The sequence below is a fragment of the Lycorma delicatula genome, chromosome 1 (genome assembly GCF_047948215.1).
Source record: "Lycorma delicatula isolate Av1 chromosome 1, ASM4794821v1, whole genome shotgun sequence".
Lineage (NCBI taxonomy): Eukaryota > Metazoa > Arthropoda > Insecta > Hemiptera > Fulgoridae > Lycorma > Lycorma delicatula.
The window spans coordinates 354,322,426-354,337,061 of NC_134455.1; the positions used below are offsets into that span (position 1 = coordinate 354,322,426).

A 14,636-nucleotide genomic window follows, 5' to 3' on the forward strand; every position below is an offset into this window, starting at 1 on the left:
GATTTAATAGCATTCAAATCCGTTGTTTACCAGCATTATCGATCCCATTTTGTGGTCCGACCGTGGGAGGCTAGGCTTTTAAAACCTGTCCTCCCGACATAATTCCCCTTCAGACCGTCCACTGAAGTCCTTTCGGTGCTAACGCTTCTTAGGCTAGCAGGAATATGCCACAACTGGGCACTAACTGTTTGGAGGGAGGGACTCCCTTCTCTGAAGGGAGTCGCAATTGCTGATTTGATTTAAGTTAATTGTAAGTTTTATAGGATAGTTAGGAGAAGCTCTTCATCCACTTCTTTGATGGCTGCCCTTCACGGTGCATTCTCTCTGCTGGGCTCTTTTCCGGACTCCTGTCCGTGACATCGGGTCGAGTAAAGGGTCTTCTTTTTCTTGATTGGGGTTTGAATAAGTTAAAATTAAAATGTAGAATAGTGATATTAATAACAGAGGTAATTAATGTAGTGAAATTCATTAATACTTTCACTGCCACTATTTTAGGTTTCACCATTTTTTATGATATTTCACAAAATTTTCTCAAAGGAATTCATTACCCAACTATTGGGAATCAATTTTTATTTGATTCTTCACATAAAATTTCATTAGAATCAAAAATTTAACCTTATACTAAATTTGTTTGTATAACTATAGTAGAACATTGAAGATCATTCAATTAAAACAGAATATTATTTTAGGTGGACCCACCCACTGGAATGGTGTAGTGGTGAACTCATCACAAATCAGCTGATTTTGAAGTCAAGTTCTGAGATTCAAATCCTAGCAAAGGCAGTTACTTTTATGGGGATTTTAATGCTAGATTGTGGATACCAGTGTTCTTTGGTCACTGGGTTTCAATTATTCACACATCTCAGGAATGGTCGACTTGAGACTGTACAAGACTACATTTCATTTACATTTATACATGTCATTCTCATTTATCCTCTGATAACCTTATGGGTTATCCTCTGATAACCCATAACCTTATGGCTCTGAAGACTAAACAAAAAAATAAAAAAATAATTTTAGGTAGAAATTCTAGTTATGAGGCTACAAACAGGGAACATTTTTGGTCATAATGTGGAACAAAGTTTTTACAGACCCATGTTTATACCATCTATTTTCATTACTTGTCAGAGAAATAAAGCAGTATAGTTTAGTTGGCTCCACCTGGAACATTAAAATATACCTGATTTTACTGGGAACTTAAATTACAGTAGTGAATTCTGAATGAACTTGTCTTAATTCATTGATCAACTTGAAACATTGTAGCATTTTAAAATATTGCGAATTAATGACAATTCCTGAATTATGTGGAAAATTTTCTTCCAAATTTTTTTGGAGCTAATTATCCAGACACTTAGTGAGTGGAGTTACCAGTAGTATTTTAATTAATGATGCAATTTTATGCTTAGGAAACCCTATTAGTACTTAGTCAAATAGTTCATTCTGTTGATCATTGTTATTTGACCGTTTGATATATTATTCTTCTTAAGTTTATTTTATTTGTAAATTTAATATTGTTAAAGCATGTTGAAATCTTGGTCTTAATAGAGTGGGGGGTTCCGTGAGGAAACTGATATACCTTAGTAATGTACAGATCAAAATAAAAATTTATTTTAAACTTGGAAGCAGAAAACTTTTCAAATTTCTTTTGCGAGTATAAATTAATTTTGTTGTCTTAAGAATCATTTGACTTGAAGAATTAATAATACTTTCATGCAGTTATTATTATTGACTAACTAATTAAATGGTCCTTATTAATTGTTAATATTTTCGTGAGAGTAAAATGTGAACAACAGGAAACTTTTGAAGAGTAATAAAGTACGAAATGATAACCAACTTAAAGATAAAAGTTTTTAGAAGGTTGTTACAAGATTGAGTTTAAAATGAGTTACACTGGTGTGTCATGTGCTAAGAGTTTAGTGTAAATAAGTTGACTGTAAAAGGATGAATAGAATCTAAATTTCATCAAGAAAGTCAGTAATGTGTAAAATAGTTAATCAAGATTATAGAATGTGGAAGGTATCTTGAGATTGAATTTTAATTGTGTAGATGAATGGGTTGGAGTGCACACTAATCAAACCACTGATGACTAAATGTATATTTTTCAGTATTCCTATATTTTTTTAAGTTTTGTAAGTTATTGTTTACCGATTTCAGAATTTAGAAATTTAAAAACTATTTTAATTGTAATTATTAATCAATCAAAATAATTAAATATCAATTTAATTGTCTTTTGGTACTTTTTATTTAGCTGATAGATGAGAAGAAGCTGGGATGGATTAAAATAAATGATGAAGCCAAAAATAAGCTGGGTCTCGCCAGAAAGTGGTGTCAGACATTAGCTGCGCAGGATTCTGAAACATTAGACTGTATATCCACATTACAAAAATTAGCTTTAACTGATCAACTGACCGACTCTTTAGTACCAAAGGTATACATATTTTTAATGCAGTTGGTGCTGTGGTGTAAATAAGTTAAGCGAAAATTTACATGTGTTAGTTTTAAAATACATCTTATATTATGGTGTGTAATGATGTTAATTATTAACCTGTGATTTATATTAAGGTTTTATCTTTAAATAATAGATAATATAATATCTAATTACACTATGTAGTAGAGATGTTAAATAACCAGCAGGATAACTCTTACAATTTAGGTGAGCTGCTACTTTACTTAAAATATTTTTTGTTTTAAGCAACAATGGCGCATAATGCTTTCAATTTGTAACATTGTGTGTTTGATTTGTTTCAGTGTTGTTTGAAATAAAAAAAAACCTTTTTATTTTTATTTTATAAACTATATACTCTATTTTTAAAAAGTGATTTGACACTTCCTCTGGGAAAGAAAGTAGATTTTTTTTGGAATAATTTTTCTACTAAAATATTCTCATGGAATATTTGTAGAGAAATTCTGAGAATGAATCATATAAATGTAAAACACATTTTATTGTATATTTACAGTTTTGCAACTGTTGTACATGTAGGATAAATCTCACTTCCAAAACTATGGCTACTTTTATTGAAACGTTTGTAAAATCCAAAAAGTTTACAAAAAATTCTTTAATTTGATTCTCAAACTTTAAAATATTTTAAATTTTAACTGGATGCTTTATGTTGGTCATGTTTGGATATTTTTCTCTTTTATTATTAATATATCAATAAAGTTATAATTATTATTCAGTCAATCAAGTAAATTTATTAGGTTCAATTTTCTTAACATCTGGAACCACTGGTATTATACAATTTATATAAAAATATAGTATCCACTTACCAACAATTGTGAGTATTAACTATAATTTTGTTAATATAATTGATAACATTAAAAATAATAAAAATTTAAATGATATAAATATTCCAATAAAAATCATAACATATACAAAAATATAAAAGTAAATTAAAAAATAATGCATTTATTGATAAATCAGATAAAACCGATACTCTAGTTGTCGTTAGAAATAATGTATTTATAGAAAAAACAAACAAATCTATAGAAAATAATAAATTTAAAGAAATAAAAGATTCTACTAATACAATTAAAAAAGAAATCTCTGCTAGTATTAAAAAATGCAAACATATATTCTAGGGTGAATACACTAAACAATATTTTAAACTAACTAATACTAAAAGCACTAATACTAATAGCACTGCACCAATACTAAAAGCATTACCTAAAATATGATAATATGCCTATAAGACCTCATATAAATTACAAAAATACCAACGTATAATTTAAGTAAATTTTTATCTAATAAATTAAAAGAATACATAAATTTTGAGAAAATATATAATAAAAAAAATGGTTACAATCTAGTATATATGATTGGTGATATAAATATTAGTAATATAACCAAATTTATAACTCTAGATATAAAAAAATATGTATACAAACATTGACACCAATAAAACGATAAACATAATTAATAATACTCTATCTAAATTCTTTGAGTTGGAGCATGGAATGTTATAAGTCTAAAAAAGGTTGGTAGGTTAGAAACTTTAAAGAGGGAAATGGATAGATTAAATGTAGATGTAGTAGGAATTAGCGAGGTTAGATAGGAAGAAGAAAACGACTTTTGGTCAGGTGATGATGATGAGGTAAAGTGTGCATACGAAGAAATTGACGAAGCAATTAAACACATAAAAGAGAATGAAAATTTAATAATAGCTGGAGGTAGAATTCAAGCATTGGGAAAGACAAGAAAGGAAATATTGTACGTGAATATGGGATGGGCAAAAGGAATGAAAGAGGGACTGACTTATAGAGTTTTGCACAAAGTGTAATTTAGTAATTGCCAACACCTAGTTTAAAAATCATAATAGAAGAATATACGCATGGAAAAAGCCAGGTGATACGGCAAGGTAAGAGATAGATTATATTATGGTTAAGCAAAGATTTAGAAATCAACTCGTCAACTGCAAAGCTTACCCTGGAGTAGACATTGATAGCGACCATTATTCAGTGATAATAAAATGTAGATTGGGATTTAAAAACCTGAAGAAAAGGTATCAGATGAATCTGTGGAATTTAGAGAAGCTTGAGGAAGAGGAGGTAAAGAAGATTTTTGAGGAGGACATCGCAAGAGGTCTGAGTAAAACAGATAAGATAGAAAATGTAGAAGAATGGGAGAATGTTAAAAAGGACATTCTTAAATCAGCAGAAGTGAACTTAGGTGAACAAAGAGAACTGATAGAAAACCTTAGATGTCAGAGGATATATTGCAGCTAATGGATGAATGTAGAAAATATAAGAATGCTAGTGATGAAAAAAGTAAAAGGAACTATAGACAATTAAGAAATACTAAACAGGAAGTGCAAACTAGCGAAAGCAGAGTTGATTAAAGAAAACTGTTCAGAAGTAGAAAGAGAAATGATCATGGTAAAATAGACTGAGAATACACAAAAAGTTTGTGGTACATAAGTTAAAATCCAATAATGTGTTGAACAAAAATGGTATATCGATTTATAATATGAAAGGAAAGGTATTGAAGAGTTATATAATTCTGCACAGAAGAATTGAGAGAATAGTGGAAGAAGTGTTAGGAGAAGACCAATTTGGTTTCAGGAAAAGTTTAGTGACAAGGGAAGCAATTTTAGTGTTCAGATTAACAGTAGAAGAAAGATTAAAGAAAAACAAACCAATATACTTGTCATTTATAGACCTAGAAAAGGAATTAAATAATGTAAACTGGAATAAATTGTTCTGCATTTAAAAAAAATTAGGGTTCAAGTACAGAGATATAAGAACAATTGCTAACATTTACAGGAACCAAACAGCAGCAGTAATAATTGAAGAACATAAGAAAGAAGCTGTAATAAAAAAGGGAGTCCGAAAAGGATGTTTTCTATCCTCCTTACTTTTTAATCTTTACATAGAACTAACAATTAATGACAAAGAACAACTTAGATCTGGAGTAACAGTACAAAATGAAAAGATAAAGAAGCGACTATTTGCTGATAATAGAGTAATTCTAGCTGAGAGTAATAAAGATTTAGAAGAAACAATGAACCACATGGATGAAGTCCTATGCAAGAACTACCCCATGAAAGTAAACATGAACAAAACGAAAGTAATGAAATGTAGTAGAAATAATGTAGATGGACTACTGAATATAGAAATAGGAAGAGAAAAGATTACGGAGGTAGAAGAATTTTGTTATTGGGAAGTAGAATTACTAAAGATGGACGAAGCAGGAGCGATATAAAATGCCAAGTAGCACATGCAAAACTAGCCTCAGTTAGAAATATATAATTTGTTTACATCAAAAATTAATTTAAAAGTCAGGAAAACATTTTTGAAAGTATATGTTTGGAGTGTAGCTTTATATGGACGTGAAATTTTGACGATCAGAGTATCTGAGAAGAAAAGATTAGAAGTGTTTGAAATGCGGTGCTATGTTAAAAATCAGATGGGTAGATAAAGTGACAAATGAAGAGGTGTTGTGGCAAATTGATGAAGAAAGAACCATTTGGAAAAATGTACTTAAAAGAAGAGACAGACTTATAGGCCACATATTAAGGTATCCTGGAATAGTCGCTGTTATACTGTGGCTGGGCGGGGGGGGGGTGGGGCAGGTAGAAGGGAAAAATTGTGTAGGCAGGCAATGTTTGGAATATATAAAACAAATTGTTAGGGATGTAGATTGTAAGTGGTATACCGAAATGAAACAACTGGCACTATATAGGGAGTCTTTGAGAGCTGCATTAAACCAATCAAATGACTGATGACAAAAAAAGCTAAATTAAAAATAGATAATAATGTAATAAATTTATGTGTTAAATATAATTATTTTAAATTCAATAATAAATATTATCAGCAGGAATAAGGTCAAGTATGGGATCTCCACTTTCTGCTATTATGGCCAACATATTTTTGGATGAATTGGAAAATATCCTTTTATCCGATATAATTAATAAACATCAAATTATCTTGTACATAGATATGTAGATGATATTTTAATAATATATGATCAACAGTATAATAATGAAGAGGACATAATAATTGAGAAATAAACTCATTAACCAATGATATTCAATTTACTTTAAGCAGGGAAAATAATAATAGCACTTATTTGGATATAAAATTTAATAAAAATTTTAATAATAATAAAATCGATGTTGATATACAGAATGATTCAAAGAAACGGGAAAATTAAAAAATTAAATGACGTTAATGAAAAATTTTTTTTAGAAAATGAATTTTATTTCTTGTAATTGTACAAATGTTGTCATTTTATGATACATACATTTTAGTTTATTTTTTAAAGATGACATCTTCCAGGTAACCATCTCTTCTACGTAAACACTCACGAAGTCTCTTCGTTAAATTGTTCATGGTTTGACGTAACATCTCAACTGGAATTTCCGCAATTGCTTCTCGGATCTGTGCCTTCAGTTCTTCCGTTGTAGCAGGTCTACTGTGAAACACTTTGCTTTTAAGGTGACCCCACAAAAAGTAATCGCAAGCTGAGAGATCAGGCGATCTGGGAGGCCATCTAATGTCACCATTTCGTGAAATGACACGTTGTCCAAACAATCGGCGTACAGCTGCCATCTATATTCGTGCAGTATGTGATGTTGCTCCGTCTTGTTGAAACCAGACTGTGTTAAGAATCGGTGGAAATTTCTTTTGTTGTTCCACAACAAAGGTTTCAAGCACGGCTACGTAACGAGCCAACGTCACTGTAATCGCAAGACCATTGTCATCCTCAAAAAAATAAGGGCCTATAATACCGTAAGATGACATAGCACACCACACGGTCACTTTCTGGCTGTGCAACGGACGCTGGTGTAGCTGCGTAGGATTTTCTTGCGCCCAGTATCGGAAATTTTGCTTGTTAACAAATCCACTGAGGTGGAAATGCGCTTTGTCTGACATCCACAGTTCGTGAACAAACTCTTCGTTATCGTTTATCTTCTGAAGCATTACATTACAGAATTGTGCTCGCACAACTGCATCGTTCGGTTTCAGTTCCTGGACGATCTGCAACTTGTACGGATGGTATTGCAAGTCCTTCACTAACATTCTTCGAACACTTGAACTGTGCAATTGTAAAGATGGTGAGAGACGACGGATTGACCGATGTGGACTTCGTGTGACATCATCTTGTAAAGCTTGAATGTTTTGTGGTGTATGGACGGTTCGCTCACGGCCTGGAGGTTTCTTTTTCATTGCCGAACCGGTTTCCTCAAAATTAGATATCCATGTTTTAATTGCGTGTGCTGATGGAACACGGTCGTGTCGTCCCAGATTAAAATGACGGGGAAATTCTGTAATTGCTCCCTCCACACTGTCATTGTTTTTGTAAAACGCTATGATAGCAATTGCACGTTGCGCACCACTCCAAGGATCCATGACAACTAAATGGCAGGTTAGTGGTACCAATCGCCCACGGCTACCAACACAATTTTCAAAATTTCCCGTTTCTTTGAATCACTCTGTATATAGAAAAACTACCAAACAAGATTGTAATATATTTTAACTATTTTAATCCATGGAATCAGCAAATAGCATTTATTAATTCATTGATTTACAAAGCAACAAAATACTTAAAACACAATAATATAAAATTAACATTAAACAAATCGCATTAAATAACCGTTATGATGCAAACTTAATAGATAAATTATATATCAAAATAAAAAATCAAACACATAATGGACTTAACAACTTAACAAATAATAATGCTATTGAAGAATACGCTAAAATAGAATACAATATAAATTATAATAAGTTTAATAAAATATTTAAAATATTTGAATTAAAAACAGTGTATACAACTAATAATAAAATAATAAATTACATAAATAGTAAGGATTCTTCTAAAACAATAAAATATCATAATTAATATGATCTATAAAAACAAGGAGTATATATAGTCTTAAAAGAGAAAATTGCGATTTGAAATATATTGGTATGACAAATTGTTCATTCTCAATTAAATTTAAATAACACATCAATTGCTTAAATAAAAATAGTAAAGATCGATCCAACTTTGCTAAACACGTACAAAATGGACATAATTACAATACAAACAAAATTTTTGAAGTATTGGAATACACTAATATTATTGGAGAAATTTCATATATACTGTATATATGAATAATAATAACTTATAAATGAACAGATCGGATTTGATAACGATATTTTATTCAAGCAAATTATACAATAATTATTAATTATTAGGTTGGCTAACTGATTCAATTTATACTGCTTAATAGTTATAAATAACTGTTATGAACATTATCATTTTAATTCCCATTTATAAAAATTTATATGCACAACTATAAAATTTATAATTAATCTGTAATCCCTGATGATGGGGGAATAATCCGAAAGCGCTTGGATAGTCAATATTCACAATTGTCGGTAAGTGGATAGTCTATTTTTATATAAAAAAATAAATAAATAAATATATATATATATATATATATATATATATATATATATATATATAAAACTTAAACATTTAGAAGTATTGTTTTCAACACAATTGTTGTTTCTTGTTAGCTTGATATTTTTTATATTTCTATATGATGAACTGTGACGGGATTTATAAGGAACTATATTTTGTTGCCGAATGGATTAGACGGCACGTTGTAATTTATAAACTTGTGGTAGCCCTAAAAAGGGCCGTTTTTTACATTAGCTCTGAGAAGAGCTGTTGGGTCCGGAAGGTGGTTTCTAGCAAAGTTGGGGAGTTGCGGCTCGTCCATTGAAATCAGACTGGGCTTCCTTTCAGCGGCAGTTGGGCCCCACTACAGCGTGGCAGTGGTGGCCCCCAGAGCCCCGCAGTGTCGGGTCGGCATCGGTCGTCTTTCGCCGGTGTGGCCGAGACGTTTCTCCCTGAGCGATCCCACAGTGGACCGATCCTGCTGCTGAGTCCGCCGGTCAGGGCGATTGAAACCCAGCGAGCTGGAGCGGGAAGGTAGCCTCCGCGTCCAGCAGCTCCCTCGGCGAGCCGGCCTGGTTTACTGCTCCAGCAGGGATGTTGGCATCCTCCGGAAGGTCCCACGCTGAGGCAGCTGAAGAACTTCTGTCTTCTTCCATCTTCCTCTTGGTCTTCTCCAGGTGGTAGTCAACGATGAATCGAAAATAGAGTACGTGTCTCTTGCAACAAAGTAATGGATTAGCAATTCAGTAATAAAATCAAATTTCTGTAGACAGAAACTTATTCCACGTCATTTTTCTTTATTTTTTATATTGAAAGTACAACTATTTACTCTTATGGTAGTTTGTAACTGTTTTTTTTCACAGATTTGTTCAGAATTAATTATTTTACAAGATTTGTACTCATGTCTTTTTTCTACAATTTAAGTATATTGTTTCTCAAATATATTAAAAAGTGATATTTTTTTGTTATTTTTTACGATATTTCAAGGGATTTCTTAAACATATTCATACATGATGTCAGGTCCAATTTATTTTGAATTTTTATGTAAATTCACTAATTTAGGTTTATAAACTGAGTTCATGTAAATGCAGTTCTTCGCTTTATTTACCTTTGCCAACCCTTCACTTTATTTATCTTCACTTTACTTTTTATTTCACGTTATTTACCTTTAGGCCAATAAGAAGAAAAATTTTGATTGAAATAACTAAAAAAAAAAAAAAGAGTTAAAGACTCATGTAATATAATTTTTTCATTACTTTTATTCAAGCAATATATATTTTAGTAGAAACCTTCTGAATACTCTGCATAATACTAGTTTTTTTTACTAGCAGAAGTACCTGATGATTTCACCTGGGTGACTGTTATTTACTAAAATTACTCATTGAAGAAAAAAATATTATTTTCTGAAAAAATTTACAATATCAAATAAATTCAAAACATAATTTAATTTAATTTTTTCCAGGAGGGGTATTTAAAAATTATTGGGTTGGTGAATGCCAACCCATAATTTTTTTCATTTTAAAGATGGAATATATTCTATAGTGGTTTAAAACAACTTCCTGTGCAAATTATTTTCAAGTCAATACTGTTATGTGATAAGAAAAAACTGATAAAAATAATAAAACATAAGTTACTAACAAACTGATTTATAGAGGTTTTTTTTAATACCAAGACTTAAAACATAGGTTATTAAAATGACCATATTTATACGAGTATGAGTATGAAATATAAAAATGTAATTTTTATTTATGTTGAAAAAATTATTGTTTTTCTTTTAATTATTTATTTTGCAAGGCCCATAAGATTTTTATAATGGAAGGATTTTAGTGGAGAGCAAAGAATGATTCAGATATGATCGGCATATTTTATTTTTTTTAACTTACTCCAAAAAGTTTCAGAAAATATTAATTAGGACTCAAATATTTTGATTCTCGTAATTTGAATTTCAGTAATATAAATTTTTAGTTACTTTAAATTGTATTGGCAAGCAGTCCCCGATTTCTTTGATATTGAGATTTTTGTTTTCTTGATACATTATGTCAGTTGAAAATGAGGTATGTCATTCCAAAAATTTTTTTTTTTTTGTAAGTGAAATGGAACATACCTGGATGAGAAACAATGCTTAAAATCACAATGTTGTAAAGTTTTTAGAGCGTACCAGAAACGTGGTGCGCTTCAAAGAGATTGAATATTTCATTTTTTCTGATATACACTTTAAAATAATATTTTGAGTATCAACACAATTTTTTATTAATTGAGAGGAACTAGGAGGCTAGAGGCTGTTGTAGTCAAGGGGGTCAGAACCTCTTCAGCACCATTATTTCTTAATTAGTTAACTGAAGGAAGAAGACATTCAGAAAAATAAACGGTTCTGGTATCACAATATTTCAATTTTGTTGATTGAGGAGGGCTAGGTTTGATAATTCTTGAAAGTAGAATGCCGTAACTTTTTCTTTTCTTATGACTTAAGTTTTTTAAATGAAGTTTTTTGAAAAAGTAAAAGTTTGAATGTGTTACAATACTTCACAATATTTTTTGATTTTAGGAGGCTTTAGGAGGGAGTTAAGAGGCAAGAGAACCTGAAACTCTTGAGTACCACTATGTATTTTTTTTTAGGATAAAATATATTTCAAATTTTGTTAATTGGTTGGGTGTAAAAAAAATTAACATCTTCATTTCCTATGAGTCATTTTAATTTTTTTAAGCTATGGTGCATATTGAAGGTTAAAAATTTGAATTGTATTTTTTTAATTTTTTATAGTCATAAAGTTTTATCATGGTTTATGGAAAATTATAGCTATTAAGGTTTTTCAGCCCTAATGATGGTATTCTTCACTATAAGTGGAATCAGATTTCAACATTTGGTTGAAGGGTATATAATCAACCTTATTTTTTATCCATATATATTTATTAATTTTGTTATAACAAAAGTGTATCAAAGAGGATGAAATTGGAGAGGGGAATTTCTACAAGGTATGAATTTTCATTTTGGTTTCTGAGATTACCCAGAAAAGCAAAGTTACTTTGTGCCTTTTAAAGTAATACTGATGTGGTAAACTGACTAATAATAATTTGCATTTTTTTGTTATTGGGGTATTGTTAATTTTTGTCATCTCACAAGTTTGAGTTTTATCGCTTTACAACCCATCTCATTTTGTTTCATGTTTTAAAGTTTTTGTAAAGTGTTTTGTTACTTTATTTTATTTACTAAAGAAATCTTAATTTAGGTTTTGGTAATGAATAATGCAATTTCACAATCGTTTTTCAAGCAATGTTTATTTAATACCCTTTTAATGCTTATTCAATTCTAAGTTTATTCTTATATTTTTGTTTATTTGTGTTTTTTGGATGTAAAAGTGAAATTGTTTTGGATACTATTTTATCCAGCTTGTCTTCCTTCATTGTTTTTGCAGAATCTCTTGGCTGTCTTCACTAATAAATAAAATTATTGTAAGATTTTTTAGCAGTATTATTATTATTATTATTGTTATTTGTATTATTACTATTATGAATGTTTATTTGTTAGTACATTAATTCTGGTGGCTGGAAGAAAATTGAAAAGGACTGTGCTGAAACTTTGCCATTGGCAAGGAAGTGGTGTGGAATGTTAAGATTATCAAATAATATGGAATGTATATCAGAATTGCAAAGTTATGCATTAACGGAACAAGTTGACGATCATGTTATGCTTCATGTAAGTTAAGATTATTGTCAAATCATATTACATTTTATACACCTGTGAAATAAATCTCATGTACAACTTTTGAAAATGTATCAAACATTGTATTGCCATAATATAAATCATAAATTATAATAATATAATTATTGCCAAAAGGTATCATAAGTGTGTTGTAGTCACTGTGTAGCAGTCATTCCCTTTGGTGTGTTTTTTTTTTGTAGCAGATGAAGTCAACAAATTGTTTCCCTTGTTATTGGCAATGTTGCAATGTGCACCCTACATGACTGTTGTATGGTCACTTCTCTTTGATCATATGTTTTAAATTTGCAATGCAAATTTTATCTTTAATGTAGTTTTTGGCAATTTTCTAGGCATTGATAGGATCTAAATAAACATTTAAAATTATTCATATCTGTTTAATATTTGAATTTTAGTGTACTTTACCATAAACTACTGTGTGTTTCAAAATGAATATTGGGGTTTTTAAGTTACGAGTATTTATTAAGTGTTACTTAATAAATGTATAATAAATAATTTGATAAATTAATCAATGTATGTGAAACTTGAGAAATATTTTACATAGCTTTAAAACCCCAATATTCATTTTGACACGCACAGTATTTTATCTTCTTTAAAGTATGCATTTTACACACTTGTAATTACATGTAAGATACTTTTTTTTACACTCTTCACAGTTAATACACATTCTCAGTGATAAAATTAAGAAAAAAAAAGCTAAAGCATTTTTATTATTTTGCTGGTAAAAACATTCATTTCTCAGGTATAATGATAAATGTGCTCAATAAATTGACAGAAATTACAGAACTAGGAATACTTTCAAAAAAATGTCTTGCTAACAATGGGTTTGTAACTGAATAATAAAAATATTATATTTCATTAACAGTGTAGCAAACTGCTAACAAAAGTAAATAATTTAATAGAACTGTAATCTATTAAAGAAATCGTAAATTTTTATAAACTAGTCTCCTTACAACTGATGTCTTAGTTATGAATTTCTGAGTATCTGGTTGTTGGTTTGATTGATTAAAAGTACTGCACGGTTCCTGAACTACATTGTTATATGTTGGATTAATATGATATTTGCAATAAAATAAGTAAAACAATAAAATAAAAGGTAAAACAAATAATAATTCAGCATTAGTTTTAGAGTACAGTACAGATTATTCAAAAATACAGATAAAACGCTAATAATGTAGCTGGAAAATAGTATTCATATTTTTAAATTAAATAACAAATGAATTTTTCTATCACATATTATTTACAGAAATACAAAAATAAATGTAAAGTTATGAATTATCAAAGGTCATTTTAATCAATATTGGTAAAATCACTTCTAATGCAAATATAATAGCTTATAATTTATTGTTGTCTCAATATGAAAGTATAAATCAAATATAACAAAATACATTTATATATATACATGTATTTATATACATAAATACATTTATATATTTATGATATTAACATTCTTGTGTCACATTCTTATTCATTTTAACTAGTGCGTAAATAATAGACATGATGACTAATGTCTAACAAATCAATGTGGTGACAACAATTAATCAATTTTACTGTAATAAATTACAAAATCTATTTAGTTGATAAATAATATAATAAAATACATTCACAAAATGCTATGCTTATGGATTTCATGCTTGATGCTACCTGAAAGAAAGGATGATAGTTACAAACGAACTAAGTCTGATAGAATTCTGATTTCATATTTAAAATCAGTATAAAAAATACTTTAAGTATCAGTTATTCACTCTAATTTAACAAAGTCATTGTTGATCAGGGTTTTATGTGTTTTTATTTTCCATGGTGTAGCTAATGCTCATCTTTCTAAGCTCATTTTTCTGCTGCAGCAGAATAGCTATAAAAGAAAGTATAATGGTTGGCAAAGATTTTGGATACCAGAAATATTGCAGAAGTTAATATTTCAAGAGCCCCCCTAAGTTCAAAACACACAAAAAAGTTTTATAAATTTCTGAAAGATGTATAAGTGTACATATATGTGTGTTGGCCTATATTTTGATTAATATCTATGGATTG

At 29.6% G+C, this 14,636-nt stretch overlaps 1 protein-coding gene across 1 annotated transcript in view; it reads left to right on the plus strand.

The window, feature by feature from the left end:
- Window positions 1-14,636, plus strand: part of LOC142334470 (uncharacterized) — a 712,180-nt gene that overhangs the window by 282,783 nt on the left and 414,761 nt on the right. The window contains exons 47-48 of the mRNA XM_075382526.1: window positions 2,249-2,428; window positions 12,414-12,581. Of these exons, the coding sequence (XP_075238641.1) occupies window positions 2,249-2,428; window positions 12,414-12,581 (348 nt within the window). The remainder of the gene's footprint in view (window positions 1-2,248; window positions 2,429-12,413; window positions 12,582-14,636) is intronic.